The sequence below is a fragment of the Pongo abelii genome, chromosome X (genome assembly GCF_028885655.2).
Source record: "Pongo abelii isolate AG06213 chromosome X, NHGRI_mPonAbe1-v2.0_pri, whole genome shotgun sequence".
NCBI classification, from domain to species: domain Eukaryota; kingdom Metazoa; phylum Chordata; class Mammalia; order Primates; family Hominidae; genus Pongo; species Pongo abelii.
In genome coordinates, this window is record NC_072008.2 from 12,625,223 (window position 1) to 12,652,593 (window position 27,371).

General features: G+C 39.5%; 1 protein-coding gene across 4 annotated transcripts in view; it reads left to right on the forward strand.

Annotated features, from left to right (window-relative positions):
• FRMPD4 (FERM and PDZ domain containing 4) overlaps window positions 1–27,371 on the forward strand; it is a 581,071-nt gene that overhangs the window by 440,657 nt on the left and 113,043 nt on the right. For all 4 annotated transcript variants that reach the window (XM_009234590.3, XM_002831379.4, XM_054544336.2 and 1 more), the window contains one exon: window positions 26,422–26,582. In XM_009234590.3, the coding sequence (XP_009232865.2) occupies window positions 26,422–26,582 (161 nt within the window). The remainder of the gene's footprint in view (window positions 1–26,421; window positions 26,583–27,371) is intronic.

The window sequence follows — 27,371 nt, forward strand, 5'->3', positions numbered from 1 at the left end:
AGGCCAGCTGAGACCGCCGGGCCAGGGCAGCCCCACCAGTACTGGGCACACTCACCTAGCAGCCGCGTCTGGACCTGGAACACCTCTGGATCTTTCAGGTCTTCGGGAGCTTTCACCCACGGCGGGATATTTCTACGTGGCGGGAGCGTTCCCATATTATGACCCTCATAACCAAAACCACGCTCCAGCGCAAGCCAGGCCTAACCGCGCCAGCTGAGCCTCAGCGCTGGTAAAGCCTCGCACCTGGCGGCCCCGCCCCCGGCCAGGCCCCGCCCCCGGCCCTGGCCAGGACCGTGAGTCTGCTCCCCGCCGCCCTGGCTGCGGTCCAGCTGGTTGCCATCTCTTCGGCTTCCCGCGACCTCAAGAGAGCCTCACCCGGGCCCAGCTGTCTCCAGGTTAACTAGGGTTTCCACCTGCATTGACCTGTGTCTTTCGCACCAGAATCTCCTGGGCTTGGGAATGGCTGGGGGCGGGGCGCTGTTGACTCTTCTAGGGAACAACCGGTGGGGCCTGAACCTCAGAAAGCGGGCGTCCAGGCTTGAGGGTGCGAGGACCACCCAGTAGCTGCCGAATCGAGTTCCTGCCTCACACGTTCCAAAGGAGGGTCCGTATCCCCTCGGCCCTAAGGAGCAGGACCCGCGGCTCCACTTTGCTGGCGACCTGGGCAACGTCCTGGGAACTCTGGAGGAACTCCTGCCATTGAACAAAGAGGAAACCGAAATTCGGAAATTGATTATCTTACATGAAGGGATTAGCGTTCCTCGAAGCCCCTTGAACCTACCCGGATTTTAAAGCTCACCTGTGCCCTGTCTGGGCACTCGGGCCAAAACCGGACCAGCCTTCTGGCTCGTCTCTAAATAAATTTGGTTTACTCGTTTTTTAAACATAGTGTTTGGAGCGATGCACTGGATTCACTAGACAAGAGTGTGATTTCACTGTTTTATGGCTTTACAGATGGTGATGAAGTTGGCATTTCCAGTCCTGGTAACATCTAATATCCCCTCAGCTGTCCATTATTGACGGCTTCTTAAGGCAGACCTCTTCACACACACAAAACAACTATGGGTTCTATTGCAACCACCAGTGTAGTTAATTTAGAAAACGGTCATCACTGCTAAAACTATCAGATGAAGACTGTCGAGGAACTAGATAGTCACAAGGTTTGGAAGCCCTAGCCCACAGATTATGAATTACAAAGGAGGAAAAAAAAAAGAACGTTGCTTTACAATAGAGACTTGGAAGAAGCCACCTTAACCCAAGTTAGCATCACCAATAATGGGAAAAATGGACTTCTGCTTTGTAAATATCTGAAAACAAAAAGTCAGAGGACTGTTTTATTAATTGACTAAAGAGACACTAAATGCTGTGTGCATGGTTCAAATAATTCTGAATCAAAGATGAGGGGTTGCATTTCAGGAAAATGAAGGAAATTTTAGTATACCCTATATTGCAAAGTAGTATTAGAAACTTCTAGAGTGGAATAAGTGTACTACAATTATGTATAAGGTCATTATTCTCAGGAGAAACATGCTAAAGTATGTGGAGTGAATTGGGTTTGTTTTTATTTTTTTAATTTAATTCTTTTGAGACAGAGTCTCACTGTGTTGCTCACGCTGGAGTGCAGTGGCACTATCTTTGTTCACTGCAACCTCCGCCTTCCGAGTTCAAGTCGTTCTGCTTCAGCCTCCCCAGTAGCTGGGATTACAGGTGCCAGCCACCACACCCAGCTAATTTTTGTATTTTTAGTAGACACGGGGTTTCACTATATTGACCAGGCTGATCTCGAACTCCTGACCTCAAGTGATCTGCCCACTTTGGCCTCCCAAAGTGCTGAAATGACAGGCGTCAGCACCGCGCCTAGCCAAATAATCCTTTTTTTTTTTTTTTTTTTTTTTTGAGGCGGAGTCTTGCTCTGTCATCCAGGCTGGAGTGCAGGGCACGATCTCAGCTCACTGCAACCTCTGCCTCCCAGGTTCAAGCAATTCTCCTGCCTCAGCCTCCTGAGTAGCTGGGATTACAGACCCCTGCCACCACACCCAGCTAATTTTTGTATTTTTAGTAGAGATGGGGTTTCACCATGTTGGCCAGGCTGGTCTCGAACTCCTGACCTCCTGATCCACCTGCCTTGGCCTCCCAAAGTGCTGGGATTACAGGCATGAGCCACCGTGCCCGACCATAATCAATTTTCAATTTCCCATCTCCCATTCCACCTGCAGCCCAAGCTCCATTTTTCCTGTCGCCCAGACTCTTATGAAAAATAACCCTCTCTTCTACTTCTGTATACCTTACTTATTCCTAAACACATCATTCCATGGTACCTTCCTTTGCATTTCAGCAAAAGTCACTCTGGACTTGCTCCGTCCAATACAGAAGTCACTAGTCACATGAGGACTGGAAGTGTGTCTAGTCTGATTTGAGATGTGCTGTAAGTGTAAACTACATGTAAGATTTTGATGACATTAATACCAAAAAATTAAATATTAACAATTTTAGATTGATTATATGTTTAAAAAAGAATAATATTTTGTTCTCTGAACTACAGCTATGTCTGCTGAAAATTGGGAATAATATCTCTAAATCTATTTCATGAAATCAGGAATAATATATGTATAGTGTCTGATACATAGAAGACTCTTGAAATAGATCGATATATTGGCATATCTTTGTATTTCAGGAAGAGCCTATTCAGAGCCTCTTCAGGCTCGTATATTAGAAGCATTCAAGAAATATGCATTGTAGAAATAGAAACTAAAGGCCAGATGCTAGTTAGTGGCAAAGGCAAGCTTCTTCACACTGCATGCTCTGACCTTTCTATTCCTCCATGTTGCCAGAGCCAAGAGTTGATTAAATAGTGGACAGCTGGCTTTGGCCAAATACTAAAAGAGCTAAAACGCACATGGAAGTTATGTTCAGTCACTTAGGACCTCCACCAACCACCTGGTTCCAAGACAGTCCACTTTTAGCCTCAGCCACTCTTAAAGCTTGTTCTTTGCTGTCATTAAACACGTAAAGTATGGATCTAATGCCAAGGAGATAGTACCCAGTGGTCCTCAAAAAAGTGGCAGCTTTAATATCTGATGTTTGCATCTTGCTGTTATTATTTATTGTAGAGTTTAACATTCATCATGGTTGGTTGCGCACTGCAAGGTTTGATCTGGATCAGTGGCTGATCATTCTTAATTTAGCTATTGAAATTAATAAGCGTACCATGCAGACATAAGCTTTAGCTGTCACTTGTTTGCTCACTGCTACACAAAAGTGTGGAGACCGGAAGCTAATTCTACAGCAACGATTCTCCTGCTCAGAATCACAAACACAATTTATTATACCCAGAACCTGCCCAGAACATTATTGTAAAATCTTCCTCAAGCAGGTGGGATTAATTAGATCTTCCTTTCTCTCAGGCTCTTCCTTTATAGACACTCTTCCTTCTCCTTCCTTTTCCCACTCCTTTCCTTGGAAAAGATCATGTGAATAATGGTACAGGAAATTTGATCATTGTACTTTGCAAGGGAGCTTTCGTTTCTTTTAAGGATTATGCTTACTCCCGGGCAATGCTCCAAAGAGGCACTGAAGAAAATGAGGGAGATTCAGGGAGAAAATTAGCCCCTCAAAGGGAAATATTTTAATGCTTTTTTTGGTTTTTTTTGAGACGGAATCTCGCTCTGTCGCCCAGGCTGGAGTGCAGTGGTGTGATCTCGGCTCACTGCAACCTCTGCCTCGCGGGTTCAAGTGATTCTCCTGCCTCGGCCTCCCAAGTGGCTGGGAGTACAAGTGCACGCCACCACGCCTGTCTAATTTTTGTATTTTTAGTAGAGACAGGGTTTCACCATATTGGCCAGGCTGGTCTCGAACTCCTGACCTCGTGATCCACCCTCCTAGGCCTCCCAAAGTGCTGGGATTACAGGCGTGAGCCACCACACCTCGCCTTTAATGCATTTTTTATTGTGGTAAAATATACATAACCTAAAATTTACTGCTAGTTACATTTAATACATTCATAATGTTTTGCAACCATCATCACTGTCTAGTTCCAGAATATTTTCATTACCCCGAAATGAAACTTTATAATCATTAAGCATTTATTTCCCATCCCCCTTCTCCCCACCCCTAGCAACCACTAATCTGCTGTCTCCATGGATTTGCCTCTTCTGGATGTTTCATATAAATGGAATCCTGTAAGATGTAGCCTTTTGCATCTGGCTTCTTTCACTTAATAACATATTTTCAAGGGTCATTCATGTTGTAGTATGTATCAGTACTTCATTCCTTTTTATGGCTGAATAATATTCCATTATGAGTGCGTGTGTGTGTGTGTGTCACTATTTGTTCATCCATTTATCCATTAATGCATATTTGGGTTGTTTCTACCTCTTAGTTCCCATGAATAGTGTTGCTGTAAATGTTCATGTACAATTTTTTGTTTGAACACCTGTTTTAAATACTTTTGGGTATATACAGTACCTAGGAGTGGAATTGCTGGGTCATATAGTAACTCTGTGTTTAACTTATTGAGGAATTGCCAAACTTAACACATTTTTAAAAACCATTCTGGCCTGGCCTGTAGAATTCTTCTTATGTCTTTAATTTGAGTTCAGTGGTGCATAAAAGATAGCAATTAAGATAATTGGTTTTTTGTTTGTTTGTTTTTGACACGGAGTCTTGCTCTGTCTCCCAGGCTGGAATGCAGTAGCGTGATCTCAGCTCACTGCAACTTCCACCTCCTGGGTTCAAACGATTCTCCTGCCTCAGCCTCCTGAGTAGCTGGGATTACAGGCATGTGTCACCATACCCGGCTAATTTTTTTGTATTTTTAATAGAGACGGGATTTCACCATGTTGGCCAGGCTGGTCTCGAACCCTGACCTCCAGTGATCTACCCACCTTGGCCTCCCAAAGTGCTGGGATTACAGGCGTGAGCCACCACGCTTGGCCTGAGAATTGTTAAATGATGAAGGAAACTTCATGAAGTGCAAAATGGCAGGGCCCAGGATTTCCTCCCTTTGGGTAGAAGGTAAGAATCTAGCAAATACCACATAATACACCTCATGATGCTGTTACTGATCAGGATGGCTGGTCCATGTCTGTGAAGATCTGAATTGAAAATGAAAGTTTTTTATGTTCAGTATGTAAGTTGATAAAGGTGACATTATGACAAGAATCTTAAGAGTGGGATATATAAAATGTTTTGGAGTATTTTACAACTATATCATAGGTTTGAGCATAGCAACAGAGATAATGAGCCTTTCCAACTATATTTCACATTTCAAGTTGCTTTCTTTTCCACCTAGAAATAATCCAAATGATTTTGCATGATACAGACAAGTCAATGTATTTCCAATTCACTGTATCCCTTTTGTAATGCAATCTCCCACCCCACAAGGAATGTCAATTTGCTTAAAACATCAGTTGCTTATCAGTATATTTCAAATGCCTCTTAATTTAAAATTCCTTTTCTGCCTGTTTCAAATGTGTATGTATATAAATACATGCACACACATACATTTTTTTCTTTTTTTCCAGTGAAATAAATAGAAAACCAAACACATACATAGATTTTAAAGGAGAATCATATGACACTTTTAAAACATCCTGACACCAATTCTCTTATGAATTCTGTAAGAATGTTTGGGAATCATTATTTATCTTCAGTTTTTATAGGATAAAGGGTTTCCTAAGTCAATATTATGTAAATATTTGGTTGAAGACACATAGAAATAATTCAGATGACTTTCTGAATATTGTCAGATTATTTTCATAATATAAACACAGGCATTTTAGTGTCACTAATATTTGATAGATTTGAGTCTTACAGCCTTTGAAAACAATTTTATTCAATTTGTTTTAAATTAGGCTAATATTGAGCTTGATTTTTTCCTTTAGGCCAAAACCAGGTGGCTCGCTTGTGGCTTCTATTGTCTAATGATAATATTCAAGAAAGTGGAAATAACATTATCTGAGGATCAAGCTACTGTTCATTCAATCACTTACTAGTAAATTCTCAGAATTCAAGGAAAATGCTATGGAGAGAGAAACTGCTCACAAGTGGGAACAATCTCAGATTTTAATATATCCGAAACTGAATACAGAAAGCTTTGCATTCTATTTAGCAATAATAGTCACACACAGAAAAGGTTTATCTTTTCATGTGGCATGGGTAAGATTAAAAATATTAGCAATTATATTATTATCTATAAACACCTAAATTTGATATCTACAGAGGACAAGTGCCTAAACTCTGTCTATCCAACCTGCATTTTCATCCACTTTCAACATATTAAACACGTTCTGAGACATGCCTATGAAAAGTGAATTGTGGCCTTTCCATGCTTAATTTGCTCCTTAATTGTGCATGATTTTATAATGCCCATAAAATAATACTTATAGGCATAACATTCCAAGGCAGCCTTTTTCAGAAAAGGAGAGTTCGATTTATTTCCAGATGTTTCTACCAAACATTTTCTTTTTTCTTTCCTTCACCCTCCATTCCCACTTCATTGTTGTGATTAACAGCACAAAGCTCCGTAGCAGAAATTCATCAACTGATTCCTTCCACCTACCAAATCCACATTTTTCAGGTCTCAATTTGAGACATAATGAAAGTCTACTTTGCATAATTATCATATGAGACTATCTATAATTAAATGATGAAATGTGGTTATGCTCCAGTGTGTAGACGAGGCTTTATATGAACTGAAACTGCAAAGGCTTATTTCTCTGCTTTAACTTTCATCTGGTGTTTGTGGAAGAAAAACAAAAACAAGCAATTTATTTCCAAAGGAGTTTAGGTCCCCAGTGGACACCTTCTTTTTTAAAATTTCAGGAGAGAAGGTGATTTCTTGAATTGAGGAATAACTGGAGACTTTAATATGATTTCCTCCTCAGCATCAATAAATGTTGCTCACAAGCTTTAAAAAATGCTAATTATCAACATTGCATTTTGAGTTTTGCCTTAAAAATATTTTCTAAAGATTTTAGGATAGCTTTTTAAATACCTGCAGAAAAACCCTTCTTATTCATCTTGCAAATTTAAAGCTTGAAAAAAAAGCCTTTCAAAAGTTTCTCACCTTCATTCATAGTCTTGATTGATTGCCTTTCCATTTCTTCTAACTAGACAAAGTAAAGTTGACTATACCAAGTTTAATATGAAAACAATGATTCTAAAATTTATTCAAGGCAGGGAATAGCATCTCTGAGATTCTTTGTGAAACCCCATGAAGCATTGTTGAATTGAACCTTAAAAACAAAATAAGTAAGCTTGTCTAAATTATATCCTTATTTGCTAAGTATTCTTTGCACACAATTATATGCCATACACTGTCAGAGACTGAAAATAAAGAGATGAATATTAAACAACTTTCAAGGAGTTCAGAATCTAGTAGTATTCCATTCTAAAAGTGCCAAGGCTGCCTCTATCAGTGATTCACCAGGACAAATTCTGGAGTAAAGCTCCAATTTAGGTATGTTTCATCCACTGGCCTTTCCCACCCTAAATGTTGGGAAAAGACCACCAACATGAAGCATTTGTGCTATTGACATGACTCTGAAAAGAGAGAAGATTCCTCCAAGAGCCAAATGAAGAAGGAAGTTTAAGTATTAATCTTTAATATTTCCCTAATGATATTTTGGAGAATCATGCTCTATCATTTTTGTAAATGTGATGATTTCACATATACAGTTGACCCTTGAACAGTGCAGGGGTTCGGAGGGCCGACCCCCAAAACAGTCAAATATTTGTATATAACTTTTGACTTACTCCAAAACTTAAATACTAATAGCCTACTGTTGATCAGAAGCCTCAGCAATAACAGAAACTGTTGATTAGCACACATTTTGTATATTGTATGTATTATATACTGTGTTCTTACAATAAAGTTAGCTAGAGAAGAGAAAATGTTATTAAGAAAATTGTAAGGAAGAGAAAATATATTTACTATTAATTAAGTGGAAATGAGTCATCATAGAGTTCTTCATCCTCATCATCTTCACGCTGAGCAGGCTGAGGAGGAGTAGGAAGAAGAGGAGAGGTTGGCTTTGCTTTTCAGGAGTGGCAGAGGTGGAAGAAAATCCATGTATATGTGGACCTATGCAGTTCAAACTCATGTCATTCAAGAGTCAACTGTACATCTATATCTGGGGTCAGCAAACTATGGCTCACAGGCCAAATCTGGCCCTCTGCCTGTTTTTATAAATAAAGTTTTATGAGAACATCAGCCATGTTCATTATTTATACATTATCTATGTCTGCTTTTGTGCTACAATGGCAGAGCTAAGTCATTGTGATCAAGACCAGATGAGCTGCAAAGTCTATCTGGGCCCTTTACAGAAGAAGTCTGCCAAACCTCGATGTAAATAACGTGCTTAATTTTGTATTTCTAGGCTTACCAATTTTAGACCTTATCTACTGATTACTTACTCTGCAAGATAAGGGCTAGCTCAGTTGCACCATACCCTACCTCTTTCTTGCACTTGTTGAGGCTCAGGACTTGATACCTCAAAGTATGGTGCCTTGGCATGCTAAGTACTTTGAACTAAAGAAGATTGGAAGGACCTCAGAAGCAAGGTCTTTCTGACTTTCTCCTGCCCTTCTGTCCCGAAGAGGGACATAGAAACCAGATTTCCTCTCTTTCTGTCCCGAAGAGAGTCATAGAAACCAGATTTCCTCTTCTCCAAGAGAGGTCATAGGAACCAGAACCCATCTCCCACAATGCAAGCCATAAAACCTAGAAAGGTCACTGTCTCCCTTCTCCCTTGAAGACCTTCATTTTGGAGGAGTCCTGCCCCATACTCCAAAGGAAGGAAAGCTACAGAGAGAGGTCAAGAAGTATCTGGACAGACAGGCCTTGCTGGGTTTTTCCCTTAGTCTATTACCATTAGATCATACCCTTTTGTCTAATCACATTGCTACATGACTCTCTATTCTTCGTCAAACCTAATCATAAAAATAGACAGTATTCCCTGGGTCTTTGGGTCTTCGTTAATGAAGGTGCTCCTGTAATGTAAAATGTTGATTAAATACATTTATGTTTTTCTCTTATTAACCTATCTTTGGTTATAGGAACGTCAGCCATGACCCTTATGATGGGCGAGGAAAGGTATCATTACCTTTCTGCCCCTACACACTTCTCTTTCTCCAGTGTAATTCTGTAACTACCAGTTAACTTTGTAATTTTAAATGATAAATTATACATTTCTTTCTTTTTCTTTCTACTATAAATAGCATGTCCTGATATTAGTAATTCCACTTAGTGAGATGAAAATATAATTCTTGTACCCTTCTTGCTTACTTCCCCTTATCCTTTCTTTTTCCACCTATTGTCTTCCATAGTTAGTCTTTAATAATACAATGGTTGAAAACATTCACAATTGTTCCATAACCATTACGATGTCTCTTGTGTCTTATTTATAGGTTGATTTAAAATTTTTAAACTCACTGGAGGGTTTTTATTCTTAGTACTAAGGAAATATTATTCACCGTGTAGCTAATTATTGCTGATTATAATGCCTCTATTGAAAAGGGATTTTTGTTGTTTTTCTAGCAGTCTCTGACAGTTTTTCATTTTCTCCCTTGCATGTCCTGTGTTAAAAATGCTTTGTCCTTCTCAAAAATAGAGTCAAACCTCTGGAACCACCTTCTTTCCCAGGCACCTTTCTCCTCAATTCTTCCTCCCACTCTAACCTGGGTTGATGACTTCCTAGGCCTCGTTCAAGACTGGCATCCTTGACTTTGCTTCCTTCTCCTCCTGTGTTGGATCCATTGTTTCCTTAATCCCATGCTTTTCTATTTCTTGATTTTGTTAGAGCACATCTTCAGATCACTTGCTTCAAAAAGATGTGTGGAAAGTAAGCGTTCTAAATTTTTGTGGGTCTGGAAATGTCTTTATTCTGACCCCTCACTTAACCTAGAAATCTAGATTGAAAGTGATTTTTCCACAGTAGCTTCAGGGCAAGCTACATTGCCTTTGGGTCTCCAGGTCCCACAGTCAAATAATGATCTATTCTCATTCATTTATCCTCAACGTATCTTTTCTCTCTACTGTTTTAAGGAAAACTTATTTATCTTTGGCATATTAAACTTTCATTGTGATGCTTCCAGGTGTAAAGACATTTTTATTGTCAAGCTCTCAGGCTGTTTTCAGATCATTCAGCTCAGGGACTTTTCAGATTCTTTTTTAAAAATAATTCCTTTCTCATTATTGTTCTCTGTTTTCTATTTTAGAAATTCGTATCAATTGTTTATTGGATCTTCTGAATTGATCATCTATAAATGTTTTCTTTTCTCTCATGTCTTGATACTTTGTCTTTTTACTCAACTTTCTGGAAGATTCTTAAAATTTTTATCCTTCAGGCTTTTTATTGACTTGAATATGAAATTGTTTAATTTCTAAGAATATTCCTTCGGTCTCATGTTTCTTTTTTTTTCCAGTGAAGTGCTGCAGTACACAATCTAAGGCACATGGCTCTATCCAGTTATCTTATACAATTTAGGCCTAGAAATGAGTTTGCTAAGACACATAATATATGCATTTTAATTTTGAAAACTTATGATAGCCCTTCAGAAACAGGTTGCACAAACTTACACTTCTAATTCTAGGGAAGGGAAATGATACATCAGAATTTTTGCTTTGCATTTATTGATGAGAATGAGTGTCATTCAGGACTTTATTGGCCATTTGTATTATTTTTATCTATGTGCCTGGTCATGTACTTCATTTTTTTTAATTGAGTTGCCTTTTCTTTTTGAATTCTACAAGTTCTTTATTGTGTATATTATGTATTTGTCTGTTTCATATGTTGCAAATATTCCCTTCCAATGTGTCATTTGCTTTGTAACTTTGCTTATGCTTTTGATATTTTAAATTACTGTGTAGTTGAACCTGTTTGTGTTTTCCTTTGTAGCTTCTGGGTTTCACTTTATGCTTAGAAATGTCCTTCCTACTCCTAGACTCTAAAGGTATTCTTTAGTAGTATTTTCTTCAGTGCTTTCATAGGTTAAATGTTTTACATCTAATACATACAGGAAACTTCGTGTATGGTATGTGTGCGAATCTAGCTTATTGACTTTCCGTATAGATACGGTATTTAGTTAACCCCATTTTTTTTTTATTTTTTTGTTTTTATTTATTTATTTTTTGAGATGGAATCTCGCTCTGTCACCCAGGCTGGAGTGCAGTGGCAGGGTCTCGGCTCACTGCAACCTCCGCCTCCCGGGTTCACACCATTCTCCTGCCTCAGCCTCCCGAGTAGCTGGGACTACAGGTGTCCACCACCACGCCTGGCTAATTTTTTGTATTCTTAGTAGAGATGGGGTTTCACCGTGTTAGCCAGGATGGTCTCGATCTCCTGACCTCGTGATCTGCCCACCTCGGCCTCCCAAAGTGCTGGGATTACAGGCATGAGCCACCGTACCCGGCCAGTTAACCCCACTTTAAACAATAGTTTATTCTTTCCCTGGGATTTGAATTGCCCTCATGCTTTAGTTTGTGACCATTTCTATTCCATTGCACTATTTACTAGTTTCTTTTAGAGAATGTATTGTTCCATAATGTAATGGTTCAGTGGGGACTCCCTTCACTGATACTTACTAACTGTCCAAAGTCCAGTTACTTTACTAATCTGTTCCTCAACTGTAAATGACTGTAAGAATAACACCCACCTCATAGGTTCGTTGTGAAAATGAATGTGCTAATACATATAAATAATTGAGAGTAGCTCTTGGCAGGCTCAGTAAATGTTAGCAGCAGCTGCTGCTGTTAAGGTAGTGGTTCTTTTCTCCAGGGCCTAGCACAGTGCCTGATTAAACAAATCCAACTGAAAGGTTAGATAACATGAACGTCAATTAGTGAAGAGAATTGAATGTCTTCCTTGTGAGGAAGACAGAAAGGCATAAAGAGCTGTAATGCCCTTTTTCCAAAAGTGAAGATGGGTGGGGCAAAATCTCCCAGAGTTTTATCCTGGGCCATTGATTTGTTTTCCCCATGGCTTGTGTGGCCCAGAAAGTAAGTCACACTAATAAAGGTCGAAAGCAGTTTTCAGCCTTTAAATGGAATTAAATGAATACTATTATGACAAGTTAATTAGATACCCATAAAACTGCTAAACATATGTCATTAAAAATGCCCATGCTCCAAATTTTGTTAAACATCAATTATGATCATAAGAAATCTGCATCTAGTAAAATGGATACTGCTGACACATGTTAATTATTCTGGAAAATAATTGAGCTCTTTAAAAATTTTACTATGCTATTAAGCATGTATGGCCTCTGAAAATTTGAGCTATTGTGAGCTTATCCAAATGAATCTAACAATATAAAATGAAGTAAAAATTTTCTTTGAGTTCTCTTAGTATGACAAAAGGCAAACACAAATTATTATTTTGAAGGGTCCATAAAATAAACTTGGTTTGAACTCCAGATGTTCAGGTAGGAACGTTGCAGAGTCTCAGCAACTCCAGTCTGTGTTAGAGTGGCCAAGCAAAATAGAATAAAACAATGAAGGGCTGTTCTCTTTGTCCACAAGATGATGGTACATCACTTCTCAACAGTGCAACAGAAGGAAGGAGTTTTGAAATGCATGCCTCTAATCTATATGCATTCCAATTCTTGACAGTGGTCTTGATTTATGCCAATGTAATGGGAAATGTTAATTCAAGTCATCAAATTGTTTATCATAAAGAATTGCTATTGCTGCCCATAAATTGCTTCTTATCTGGGAACTCAGATTCTCAAGAAAATCACCAGGGAATTAAAAAGATATAAGAGGCTGGTGAGAGTGACTGCAAATTACAGGCTATATGAGGTTCGGATACCTGATTCATCTCTTGAGCTCTTTCTCTGGATGTCTCTCACTGAGCCAGTGCTTTTCCAAGTGTGATCCTGAATTCTGCAGCAGAATCACTTGGAATGCCTATTAAAACAGATTCCGGGATAATGCTGGGCTCACTGATGGGGAGAATTTCAGTACGATTTAGGTATATTGGGCCTGGAAAATGAAATACTTTTAAGCAAATAGCATCAAAATTGATGTCAGGGATGCTATTAAGCAAATAGCATCAAAATTGTGCTTTCTTTAATTATTTTCATATTTTTATTTTGAAATGAATATAGGTAATGGGAAATTCATAATCTTGGAAGACAGTGATCATTCTACTCTCAGTGACTATTCTCTTCTCCCTACTGAAATAGAAAGCCTTCCCTGCTTGAATGGGTCTGAACAACTAAGTCCTCTGGTCTCCTCCCAGTTCACTTTCTCTTGAGGTTGACTTTGCTTATCAACACCTCTAGCTTCTAGCGGGTGTGCACTCTTGAAATCACAAGACTACCTCTAAGTGTCCAGGAAAGACCATTGACATGATCTGAAGATCCCTACCCCTGGATCCTACCCAGTATCTCAGAAGTCAGGGTTGAGAATACAAACTTTAGCTTACTGCTATGTAGTTTTCCAATGTGGTTATACCATTTATTCTCCAGGAACAGATTTTGATAAGGGTATTCAAAGTGTCCTATAGCATCTCTAGAATTCAATTCACAGTAGCTTACACTCATGTGGATAGCATACTGTTTACACCGATTATTATAATACCAAACAGAGCATATAATTCAGGGTATTTATTGTCTCTATTACTTGTCTTTTTAATTTATAATCACTGATAAGTCTCAATCTAAGCTTCAGTGTTCCTTGGGAACAATGCCTATCTGGGGTTGATGGTAGGAGGGAAGGTTGAGAGCTACCAGCTCTGTTCAGCATCTCTATCAACCCATGGGTGTGACTTGATTATTATTGCCTCTGACACATTAGAGCATCATTAACATAAAAGTCATCTCTTAAACACATTAAACTGAACTCAATTAACAGAATTGATTACCAGCCTAACTGTAGGGATTTTGCAGCTTTAGGGAAACTGACAAACATCTTGCCCTTTTAGATCCTACAATTACATTCACAAAGCACAGTCAATAAACATTTTGCCAGCTCTAAATTTATCGTCTTTAACGAGGACAAAAGTCTCTCTGGGTGGATGAACTGGCTGTTGATAAAAGACTAATTGTGGAAATGGTTTTCAGTAGTGGTATTGACAAATAGAACTGAGTCCTAGAAGGATAAATTTGACCATGAATTAATGGAACCTATCTTGGATGTTAATTTGTACAAGCCCTAATAGATCTTTGATTTATTGCATCTCATTTTCTGAAGTGGAAAGCATGACTGGAAAAATGTATCAGTCTAGATGTATAAACCTCATGGTCCTTTGAACTGTAACCCTCAAAATGAATAACATTCTGATTCATAAATAACATTAACAACGTGTGCATTCCATTTAACGTTTAAGAACTCCATTAACCTTAGTTTCTAAGATATTCCACTTTTTCCATTGATAATCTCTGTTTAGAAATTATCTTCTAAAACCTGAAGGCATTTGCCAAAGTCCCATCTAGCTCTCAAATTTGGTGTTCTTCTCTCTCATAAATTTTACTATAGGTCTGTTGGTTTTGCTATGTGGTAATGTTGACCAAAGATAAAAGTTTACTGTGAAAACTTTGACAGAGAAACAAACAAAGAGAATGTCTCAGTTGAGATAAAAAGAGATCTCATTTCATTTAAATTAGGCAACATCCTCATTGCATTTCAAGGTCCATATGTGGAAAATGTGTCTTATCCAGAAAGGAATGCTTATCCAATAGGTATGTGTTTTTCAGGTTTTGTTTTTAATTTTTTGAGAATATTGGTGTATATATAAGTATAGTTGATATATTATAAATAAATCCTAGTTGAATAACTGGTCTCAGTGCTGTTTTTAATGCAAAAGTATTTATTGTTCTTGGAGAAGAATTAGAAAAGAAGCCGAAATGACATTTTTCACTGGAAGCCAGGAAGAGGAGACTCCCCATCAGTGCCATCCAAGGGGCAGGGTTTGTTTCACGGCACCTACTAGATTACTCCATGAAAGAGTGAGATATGGCGTGTGAGTGACTCAGAGTCCTGTCAGGAAACAAGTGGATGTGGGCACAGATAAGGAAACCAGTAAGTCACACTGAGGCACCAGGGACTAGCAGCAGCTGGGACCTGTTAGCACTTCGAGGTCTCAAAAGGAAGGAGTAAGAAGAATAAATAACCCATCTCTTTCTCTCTTTTCCCATCCTCATTCTCTCCTGCCAGCACCTCCCATTGTTTTACTCGAGCAGGAAGCCAGAACACAAGGATCCCATGTGATGCAATCATAAGCGTGAAGCTCTCAGGGCACCAATGCTGCTGGTGGGGTTGAGGGCAGGGAGGTGAGATTCACTTCACGTGTACAAGGCTCAGAACAAGAGAAACACAAGCAAAACCCAAAACAGAAAAGATGTGTAAAGTTGGACAGTCTAAGGAAACTGAATTCTTTAGGTAAGGGCTAGAAATAACAATTTCAATGCAGAAAAGATCAAGAGATCACAAGTTCTTAATTAAAACAACTGTTAGCTCAAACCTTTGATTCTGTGATTTCCTTACCAGTCCCTTTTAACTTCCATCAGAAGTTTTTAGTTATCAAAAAATGAGCCTTTATTATGTAATCACTTCTTAAAAATTATTTACGTAAAGATTATAGAATTATGAAATTTTCAAAGTGTGGCCAATCAACTCTCCAAAAATATCTCTTTTATCAAAATTAATTCGTCTTTGACTCGTGTCTTAGATCAGGATTTCTGTAACACATATTCTTGTAGTTTGTATTTACCAAAACCATGGGGCTCTTTTCACTTTCCAAGTATAAAATTATAATGTAAATTTTCAAAGAATACATGCGGACTGGGAGGACATACAACAGCCCCTTAAGATAGGGAGGAGACCTGCCGTGTCTTCAACCCTCCTCCTCAACTACTGCCCTAAAATATGGATAGAATCCAATTTGATAAGAGACAAACTCTCAGGCCTAAAATGATTATTTTAACATGATCGATAAAGACTTTGCTCATTGTTATCAAGCCTTTTGTTCAAAAATGTATTTTGCAGGTAAAAAAAAACATATGAGTAATCAATTAAGAAGAAAAAGCCTGCCCAGCCATGCGATAATTATCTTCTCTGTAAACAATGGATGTTGACACCTGAGAAAGGTTTGGGGTGGTTACATTTCCAATCCCCAAAGGATTCAATCTATCGGAGCCCAAACAAGAGCACATGTAAGAACTATCAACCAGTCTGTCTCTTCATCACTCAAACCTGGAGCTACTCTGTTTCATCCCACTTGCTGTGGTAGGATTAAACCAGCAGGATGGAAATATGCCATTCCCCATCAGCACTCTAACTTCATTTTTAGGTTTCTAAAAATGCCACTGAATATTTCTGAATGTGAGAGTGGGACTTTTCAAGGGCTGTGATGAGCTTTGTGATATCAATGACTCTGTCCATCACGTTTGAATATGTAAAACACCTTTTGGGCTCACACCAGAAGTTAGGAACCCTCTGGATCATACAGAACAGAAATCCTTACATTTTTTTGCTTTTGTAGTCCTGTCACTAAAAAAAGTTTTGAACATATACTGCCCCAAATGTGTATTAATTTATTCATAATTTATATATCTGTACTACTGTAAATAATATGTTATGGAGAATATAAAATATATGTTAAGAAGAGGTGTTGAAATGAAGGTAAAATATACATTTTAATCACTCTTAAATATTTTGCTATCACTGCTGCATTAAAAAATCAATATTTTAAATGATAAAGTGATCAAGGATGCTGATTTATTTTTGAACATCTTGGTTTAACATTTCATTGAGTAAAAATGTGAAGGTCTGGTTGCAAGTTCAGCTTATTTCTTTATTTGGTTTTAATCATTATCATTGGAGGAAAAAAAGAACTGCAGAAACATATGAAGAGGCAAATGGACAAAGTATGGCTCCAACTTGCTTACTAGATCATGAAATACCATTTTTCAATCCCATCTATGCAAGAGATTTTGCTGACATTAGTTTGGAAAGTTTCCATCTTCTTTGATGTCTGTCAGCTGTTCTTACAAACCAAATGGAAGATATTGCCTTTTTATTATATTTAACAAGTGAGTTCACAATCCACTGAAATGCTTCATTTGGAAGATTGCTAAACAGGTTAGACAAATCCATTTTCAAGTTTTCAAAGACTGCAGTTTTTATCTATGCATATTTGCATAATTTTCAATAAAACAATCATGTAACTGTTATGTCTAAACATCTGTTTCCCTACATTCAGACCACAATCCAAGTTTATTTTGACAAACTAAGTTGCTTTCTCACTCTTTGCTGTATCTTCTTTACCCTGAAAAGACAACTCTTTTAGTTCATTGTCACCAGCTAACCAACAACCCCTTTGTCAGACAAAAGATTTTCATAGCCGCTGGACTTTATTTTAATCATTTTGTTTCAAAACAACCACACTGTTGATATGCTAAAGTACTTCAATTACCCTGGAAGCCTCGTTTTGTTCTAGTCAAAGCTACTACTCCATTGTTGTATATTTTGCTATATTTCGTGCCAGTATCACAGGATTCTAAGAATTGTCTTTTTATAATAAGTTCTGGTATCTTGTAGGGCTAGACAACCATAGCATTTTTCTTGTTTAGAGTGTTCTTTTATAGCATTATGTAAAATTTAGAATTCTCATTGTTGAATTTTTTTAAAAAGGACTATTGAAATATCTTTATTGGATGGTATTAAATTTGTAAATTAATTTGGAGAAAACTAAAATTATCACATTTAGTCTACCCATTAAAAAGAAGCCTCATTTATTTCAAAACTTCCTAAAATTCTCCAACAAGATTCTTCTAAACATTTTGTGATTTTAAATTTAATTGTTCTGGATTGTCTTGGCTTTTCAAGTACTGTATAAGTTTCCAAGCTTGACTAAACAGTTCTGAATCTTTAAACGCTCCTGACAGTGTTGTGGGAATTGACTGACAGTGGCCTGTGGAATTGATTAGTGGAGGTTAAATTCTTCTGAACCCACAGTATGCGTATTCATGAAGGCAAAAAGCATGCAATTCACCATGTTATGTGAGCTGAAAACACACGATGTGCAGTTATGTATGTTCATATAAAATTTAACTCATTTCTAGTGAAGGGATTTGATTTGGCTCTTTTGATCCCAAAGGACAGAGGCAGTAGTTCCAGATGCAGAGAAGGTTTAGGATCCTGATTAGCGAGGGTTCCTGGCTCTTCTATCCCGATATTGCTCCACAGAGTGGTCTCTCTCTAAGTTTAGTAACTTCTCTTCCAACTCCCATCAGCGTTCCAGCAAAGATGGTTTCTGTTTTCTCATGTAGCACATATAAATCTTATTCCTAAACTCATGTGTGTGATCGTATTACATTCCTGCTGGTTGGCAATTCAAATGTAATCATGTTGAATATTCACAAGTTCTGGGAATCTTACACAGAGAAGAAATTTGAGCAGGGCTTTATGGTTTCAACCCATATTATGTGCTCCTAAGATACCCTGATCCAAATCTGTGTGATCCCCTGAAGTTCACTGACTGCCATTTCTTAGGCTCAGGCTTAAGTCGTGGTGCCTTGCCAGGCATCCCACCAAGCTGTTTCTCCTGGAGTTGCTGCCACCTCACAGGAGTCTTCTACCCTTGCTTCCTCAGCCAAGCTGCTCAGACTTTCAGGAAACAAAAGTAGGAAAGAGTTATAAGCAGTCAACTTTTGCTTTGAGCCCTGATAAATACATCACCCCTAAGGCAAGAATCTGCAAAAGACCTGTCTACTTTATTAGACCTGGGAGTGGAAAAAACCCAATGAGAACAAAGCAAAAATATATATATTTTCAATATATTACTTTACCACACACAATATCATCATTTTGACTCACTGGAAACCTAGAACTAGGTTCTAAAATGCCTCGTGACCTCTCTCCGTTGTAACCTATCAACTTTAACAATCCATACTTTGCTTTCTTTTATTCTTCCTACTGAAATTCTTGCTCTGAGGAACTCTGATTTACATAGATGGGCACTTTTGGTCAAAGCTTTCCATGTTAGGCCCCCTCCCAGGCCACAGTAGGGATTATGAATTTTGCAGCCCTACTGTGCCCAAGCCCAAATCCAGTCAGGGATGTGGGAAGATGGTGAAGAATAGACTATGGGGTTCCTGTGGCTTCCATGTCACCAAGGATAATAAGGGGAGAAGTTGCCTTTGGAAGTGTCTGTGGTGTTTGTCCAGTGTAACATACTTAGTCATGAATGACATGGGGAATGAAGTTGGTGGAGAAAATCCTTTTGACATGTGGAACTTCAGGGTATTTATTAATAAATACTATTTTAAGCACTATTTACAGACAGGATGCATGAGCTTTTGGTATATAACAAACATCCCCCAAATTCAGTGTCATAAAACCATCATCATGTCTTATCCCTTATTCAGGTAGCTGATCTAGGCTTGGGGGCTGGGCAGCTCTGCTATACTTAGCTTCTCACTGAGGTGCAGGCTCTGGTCATTCTAGAGAACAGGCTGAAAGGGCAGCAGCTACCTTGAGAAGGCCTTCTTGTGACGATGGTGGGCAGTAAGAACAGATGCCCAAACAAACTAGCATTTTTTACTTGTCACGTCTGGGCTCCATCATGGGACATGCTTAGGGCAATAGGATGTTAGCAGAGTCAAGGGGCAGAGAAACATGTACTGTGTATTGTGGGAAGGTACTGGAAAGGAATGTGGCATCTGGTGGCAAATCATGACCTAGAGAGCAAATCAAGACTAAGTCAGTCTACCACACAGACCAGTGCTACCAAGATAAGAGCATATATTGATGCTTGGTCCTCTCTTGTAATCACAGCTGGTCACCCCTGAAACCTAACACCAACAATGACCTCAAGCATAACTTGGGCACAAAAATGTTTATACTCCATAAGTAGTTATACCTATCTGTGATCCAGTCTTAACTACCCAGGTAGCCTACCTGCCATTATCTTCCCAGATTCTTTCACCTCCACACCAAAGGTAATGGCTTCTAAATTTGGATTTTCCTTCCAGAATCCTTCCACTCAGCACATATTTTGAAAAGGACTTTGCTGGCTTCAATGAGTGCATCAAAAACTGGAATGACTTTAGGTTTTCACACAGCGTGCTTTCTACTAGTCAAAGCAATTATTTGTGACACATTGGGTGTATCAGTGTTTTATTTCTGCTGAGAAAGAAGGGCTCCAAGAGTTCAAGGAAAGCCCTTTCCTTTTGTTATGGGGAGTTAGGCAGCAGGATTTCTGTCATTCCTTTTGAAATGAAATCTGTCAGAAAAAGGAAGATTGCTCACTTTATCTTGATGGACATATTTTCCATTTCAATTAATATACTCTGTATTTTTTGGGTCACAGATTCCTGGCCTATCTGTGTGTGTTTTAGAGAAAGTTGGGGACAGAGGATGGAGGTTTGAATAGCTCATCAGTTGTATACTTCTAGTCTCAGCATCAGAATTCACTGACGCATGTTCAGCAGGTAAAAAAAATATGTTGCTTTTTCAGCTCATTAAACAAGGACTCAAGCATCTTTATTAAAAAAAAAAAATGTTGCAAGTACAGGGCCAAAAACTGCTTGCCTTGTTACAGAGGGTCAAATGATGTTTCATGCGGAACATGCTAGTAGGGATGCATTCTTACTGGAAAAGAGACAGGGGTTGATTACTTTTAGGTAATATATTCTGAAAACACAACCTGTTGAGAAAGAAGATGAGAATGCCATTGGAAGGTTATCCTCAACATGCAAGCAAAGCAAAAATAATAAAAAAATCATTAGCAAAGATGACAACACTAGACCAAGCAGTGACCACACAGTACACATTTGGTTGTGTTTCAAGCCTTATTTGGGTAGAGGAAAAAAAAAAAAACCAATGAAGAAATATAGGCCAATGTAAGACTCTGTTGACACAGAGAATGGCAGCATCTGAGGTTGAAAGGACGTATGCCTGTATCGCCCCTAATTATAGAACATCAGCAGTGCTTCTTATTTCCCTCAAGACTCAGGCTTGCCCCCGGCACTATGTTCAATGGTCACTTAATGGTCTAGAAACACGGTTGAAAAAAAACATATTAACAGCGGAAACATATTAACAGCGGTCCAGTCACCAGAGCACCTGGATTTTCTCCTACCTTCTTTTATTCTTTTGTGTTCTGGTACAGTCTTGCCTTGTGTATATCAATGTATATTTGTATTTATTGTGTCACTGCATTTGATAGGATTTTTCAAATTGAAAGCCTCAGAGCTTATGTAGGATTTGTGAGGCATTTTACTAAGAAAGTTGGGCTGCAAGTATTTTAAATGTTATTGAGTTTATTTTCATATTTTAAGACTGACTGATTTCATAATGTCTGAAACGGACTCCTTTCTATTCATTGATCTCCAGAGATGAAAATAACAATCAATACTTTGTTTTTAACTCTTATTTGAAGTTCAAGGGTACACGTGTAGGTTTGTTACATAGGAAAACTTATGTCATGAGGGTTTGTTGCACAGATTATTTCATCACCCAGGTATCAAGCCTAGTACCCATTAGTTGTTTTTCCTGATCCTCTCCCTCCTCCCACCCTTCACCCTCAAGTAGGCCCCAGTGTGTGTCATTCCCCTCTATGTGTCCATGTGTTCTCATCATTTAGCTCCCACTTATAAGTGAGAACATTCCAGTCAATGCTTTTTGAGTGCTTACTACGTGCTTACATTTTGCTGAGTGCTTCATGTTTATTCATTCAGTTTTCACAAGTATCTTATGAACTTGTTATGATCATTGTCACCATTTTACAGATGAGAAAACTGAAATATAGAGTGATGGAGTAATTTGTGCAGGTCACGTCAATAAGAAGTAGGGGAGCCAGGACTTGAATTCAGGCAGTCTGGCTCCAAAGTCTCTCACCAAACGATCATATCAGTTCTCATGTTCACACTGCACCTGGGCATTTATTTGTTTCTTGTACAAACTAGAAAATGTCACCTACTTGAAGAGACAAATGTCTCCCATAATGTGGATACATCAGGACACGAGAACCGCATGCTCATAGGCAACATGCTCATAGGTATATCCTCACTGGGAACGTCTGCTGTGTGCAGGAAAATGGTTCCAGAGTAGAAATCCCACTCCTAGTCTATCACGGTGGCCTCCAAATATATTAAAAGCAAAACAATTTCTGCGGCTTCTGCCACTCTCACCCTGGTCCAAGCCACCACCATCAGGGGTTGATGTAATGGCCCCTGAAATGCTTCTACCAGTACCCTCTCCTGTCATCAGCAGGGCAGCTGGATCACATGTCTACTTGTTCCACTCAGAACAAAAGACAAAGTCTTTCCAAGAGCCTGTGTGATCTGTGTCCCTCCTTCCCATCACTTCTTTACTCCTCACCACTCTGCCTGCAACCCCACATCCTTATCTGCACCACTAGCCTTCAGATTGTTCCTGGGCAGGTTCACGTCAGGCACATTATGCCTCAGGACCTTTGTGCCTCATGGTCCCTCTGTTGGAAGTGCTCCCCCCGAAATGTTTCCTGACCCCTGCTGATCATTACAGCACCTTCACCCACCCACTCCACCCACTCAGCTCTCTATCCTTCCTCCCTGCCTTATTTTTCTCCCTAGTGTTTATAATGACTGGCTCTTCCATCTATTTCACTAATGTGTTAGTTTCTTCTTTGTCTCTGAACACTGGCGTGAACACTTTCTTTTTTGTCTGCTTTCTTTCCCAGTGCAATCCCAGAAATGAGAATCCAGTGGGCGTTTTACGAATTGACTAAATGAACAAATGAGTGCATTGTGGAGTTGTTTTGGAGAATTAAATGAACTAGCATATGGAAAGCATTTGGAACCAACAATGCTTAGCATGAAATTAATGTTTAATAAATGTCAGGTATCAATAAAAGAATAATGTAATAGTTATTGAATGAATGATGCATTAGATACTATTACTTGTTTCTGTGGTAGGAAGAGAGTAATCAACCTCCAGAAGTTTTAAATATGTTAATGTACATTTACAATGGTTGCTAGAGAAGATAATCAGGGACATCATTTGTGTCCTCTTTTCCTATTGCCTGGTGGGCATACTATAATCCACCCTTCTCTAGGCAAGAGAGTGGTTCTCAAACTTTGTTGGACTTGGGAATCACCTGCAGAGTTTTAAAAAATTGATCCTGGTTCCCGTCCCAGATATTCTGATACGGTTAGTCTGGAGTGTAACTTGGGCATTAGGAGTTTTGAAATACTCCCTGAGTGATTCTAATGTGCAGCAAAGTTTGGGAATCACTGCCTTAAGCTTTTCACAGAGCTAGCAACAGCAGAAGGAAAAGCCTTCCTCAGTCCCTCTCTATGCTTGGAATCGAGAGTTGCACCAACCTCAGTTCTAAAACACATGTGACCATTAGCAAGTCACCTAGCTTCAGCAAGCTTTACCTTCCTCAATTTTATGTCTGCTGTGGAAAATGGTGAAAACTCAGAATTCAGGGCCAGGTTCCAAAAATGTGAATTTTCCTTCTTCCCTCTCTCCCTTCCTTTCATTCTTCCTTCCTCCCTCCCTTCTTTTCTTCTTTCTGTCCCTTCTTTCATCTGGAGTCAAAAGGACAGAATTGTTTTCAGATGTGGCTCAAAAATGGCTTGCTCTGAGATGGTGCTTTCTTACAGAGGGGACCAGAGAACCGAAGTGTCCACCATGCCTAGCTGGCCCCATTCTCCCCCAGGCATACCCAGCCATTCCTGTTTCAGGTCCAGGAGGGATCAATGTCTGAAGGTCAAGTTCCCACCCATTGGGGCCCACTGTGGGAGTATCAGACGTCCTACTAGTGTCCCGGGTTCCAGCCCTGGCCTCCCCACTTCTTCCCTGTGTCTTAGTGCCTCCCAGCCTGGGGCCTTGTCTGAGGCTCCTACCCTGGTTCCTGGGGCTCACTCTGCATTGGTTTTGCTGGCTCACTCAGGGTCTGGAATTCTGTCCTCTGACACCCAGGCCTCTCCGTCTGATCTCCTGCCCACCTGAGTTCTGCCCACCTCTCTTCATCCATCCCAAGCGTATACCATATCATGGTAGCTGTGTCTAATCTCTGGGTCCAGAAAAATGCCTGCACCCACCCTATAATGCCACCAATCTCAGCCTGGACTTTTCTATTAATAGAATGGTGGTGAGACACGGGGGATAGCACAATACTGGGGCCAGCATCATGGGTGTGTGACCCATGCAGTGACACAGGACCCTGGGCTGGGTTTAATGTTCTGCTGTCTTGAAATTAGTCATGTTTGAATGAGAGGCTCCACATTTTCATTTTGCAGTGTTTCTGCAAATTATCTAATGTGCCCCACACTTCAAATCAGAAGACCTGGTATGGATTGCACCTGGCTTACACCTGAGAAAAGCGTGACCTCGGCCAAGTTATTTTTCCTATCTTGGCATCTGCAAAGAAGGAATGAGTGGGGTAAAACTGCCTCCATCACAGGGGAATTTTAAGAATGAAATAAGGTAACAGATGAGTGTTAGCACATGGTGCACAACATGTTAGTTCTCAACTAACACTTCTCTTTTTCCTACCGTTCCACCTCCCAAGAAGCTAAGTCGAAAAGACACTTCCTTTCTGTTTAAAATGGATTTTAAATGTTTGTTTTCCTAGATAGTGATATATACCTAAAGGACAGATCTTAGGAGGTTGTCATTGATCTTACCTCATTCTTATTAATTATGCAGAAAGACAACAGGATTCCTTCTTTGCTATCTTTCTTTATTACATTGAACAATATGTTGTCCAGATGGCATATAGAGTAGCATCTTCCAAGATATTTTTAAATGATCTTCTTTTACTTATTGAAGAAGATTATAGAGAGAGAAATTTGAATTAAACCCGTGTCATTGAAATAATCATAGCTTACATTACATTAAGGAGATTTCTATTATTCAGACTAATAACTTTTCCCCAAAAGAAGGCTGCCTTGAACAATGTGCATGAGTGAAGACTTCATCAAGAGTCATGGGATTGAATCTTTAACCCAACCCTCTGGCATACCAGCCATGAGCCCTTAATGACAATAAACTAGTATTTTGATCTCAGTTTTCTTACTGGTAAAATCCACAAAATCATACCAGTTCTGCCCTCATTCTCAATTTGTGTATCAAATTAGGTATTTGTGGAAGTATTTTGAAAATTTTTGAATGCTATACAAATTTCGAGTTGGGATTATTGATAAGACTTCTGAAGTTTAGGTGTTAATGAAAAGATTCATTTGAACCACTTGAAAATCTTTCCGGAGAACAAACGCCAAGAGCTAAGTTCTCAACTTCTTTGGAAATGGAGATGTATTTGACAACAGGGTAGTGTGTCACCACCAAAATAATCCACTTCAATTTTACTGGGGCCAGAAGCCATAGGTATTACCTTCTAAATGTCTAAAACCCTCTGAGGCTGTTTCCAAGCATATCAGTTATAACTTAACAGCTTTTCACAAAGAAATCTTTTTCTCTACTTATTAATTCAAGTATTAATTGAGAATGTACTATGTGCCAGATACAGTTCTAGGCACCTGAGATAAATCAGTGAATGAAACCAAGTTCCTTGCCCTCATAGGGTGTATGTTCCAGTGTATAGAGCAAAACAACAAAAATAACCATAAAATTAAGTATACTGTTGACCCTTGAACAACATGGGGCTTGGGGCGCCAACCCCATATGCAGTCAAAAATCCACGTATAACTTTGGATGCCCTCAGAACTTAATTACTGATAGCATACTGTTGACCAGAAGTCTTACCGATAACATAACAGTTGATTAACATATATTTTGTATGTTATATGCATTATACTCATATACTGTATTCTTACAATAAAGTTAGAGAAAACAAAATGTTATTAAGAAAGTCATAGGGAAGAGAAAATATATTTATTAATCATTAAGTAGAAGTAGATCATCATAAAGTTTTCCATCCTCATTGTCTTCACATTGAGTAAATTAAGAAGGGGAAGGAACAACAGGGGATGGTCTTGCTGTCTCAGGGGTGGCAGAGGAGGAAGAAAATCTATGTATAAGTGGACCTGTGCAGTTCAAACCTGTGTTGTTCAAGAGCCAACTGCATTCTACAGCACGTTAGCACGTGATTAGTGCTGTGGGGAACAAAGAAGTAGAAGGGCATAAAGGGGATCAGGCATGTTGGGGAGCAGGGTTGCATTTTTAAAATGTATGGCCAGGACAGTCCTCTTCAAGGTCATATGTGAGCACAAGCTTGAGCGAGGTGAGGCTGAGCCATACGCATATCTGCAGGATAGGCATTCCAGGTTGGAGGAACAGCCAATGCAAAAGCCTGAAGCAAAACTGGCCCAAGTAGGCCACGAAAGAAGCATGACTATGGGTCTCCCCAGATCTTTCTCACTCTCTACCAAAAAACAGGTTTTGAAATTAAAGAGAATATGATTGCCAGGCCAATGCCTAAGACATACATTGATGCCTTGTTTCTCTTGTATGTGCTTTCTCCACAGTCACATGACACAGGCAATCCCTTTTGACGACCCTCGGTTAGAGAGCTGCCAAATCATCCCTCCGGCTCCTCGGAAGGTGGAGATGAGAAGGGACCCCGTGCTGGGATTTGGTTTTGTGGCAGGGAGTGAAAAGCCAGTGGTTGTTCGCTCAGTAACACCAGGTAAGCACCCAATCCCAGTTCTTGGTTTCCTGGGACTGTCTGCCACACCCTGCCAGAATAACTACTGTTCAGTTTCATAAGTGTCCAGGCTGTGAAAGCTGGATATGTTTTTCCAAAACCTGGATAGAGTCACTTCACCAGAGGAACAGAAATGCCTCCTCAAACTAGGTTTTAAACTGCCAAATCCATCATTATCACCAGACTCAGGAAAATACTGAGCCATCATCTATAACCATGGAAATGACTCACTTCTTAACTTATGAATGCAGACAATAAGAGGCAGGCCCTGTACTGTATTACAGTAAGCCCATGATGAATTCCTTAGTGAAAAAAAGGAGGAAGAGGTTACAGTAGGATTTAGTCATAGGGATAGTTGGATTATTTCACAAGTATGCACTCTGCTCCCTTCTCATTAGAAGCAGAAGAAAGGGAAAACCATACTCCGTTGCTGTTGGGCTGGACCAGGTGATTGACATTGGCCAACGGCATATTAGCAAAGATGACATAAGCAAAGGCTTGAGACGTGCTTGTGTGATTGAGCTTGTTTCCTGAGCTTCTGCCATGGCTATAAGAAGAGAGTTTTTGGCTGGGTGCAGTGGCTCACGCCATAATCCCAGCACTTTGAGAGGCCAAGGCTGGTGGGTCACTTGAAGCCAGGAGTTCGAGACTAGCCTGGCCAACATGGCAAAACCCCATCTCTACTAAAAAGACAAAAAATTAGCCAGGTGTGGTGGCGCATGCCTGCAGTCCCAGCTACTCGGGAGGCTGAGGCATGAGAATTGCCTGAAC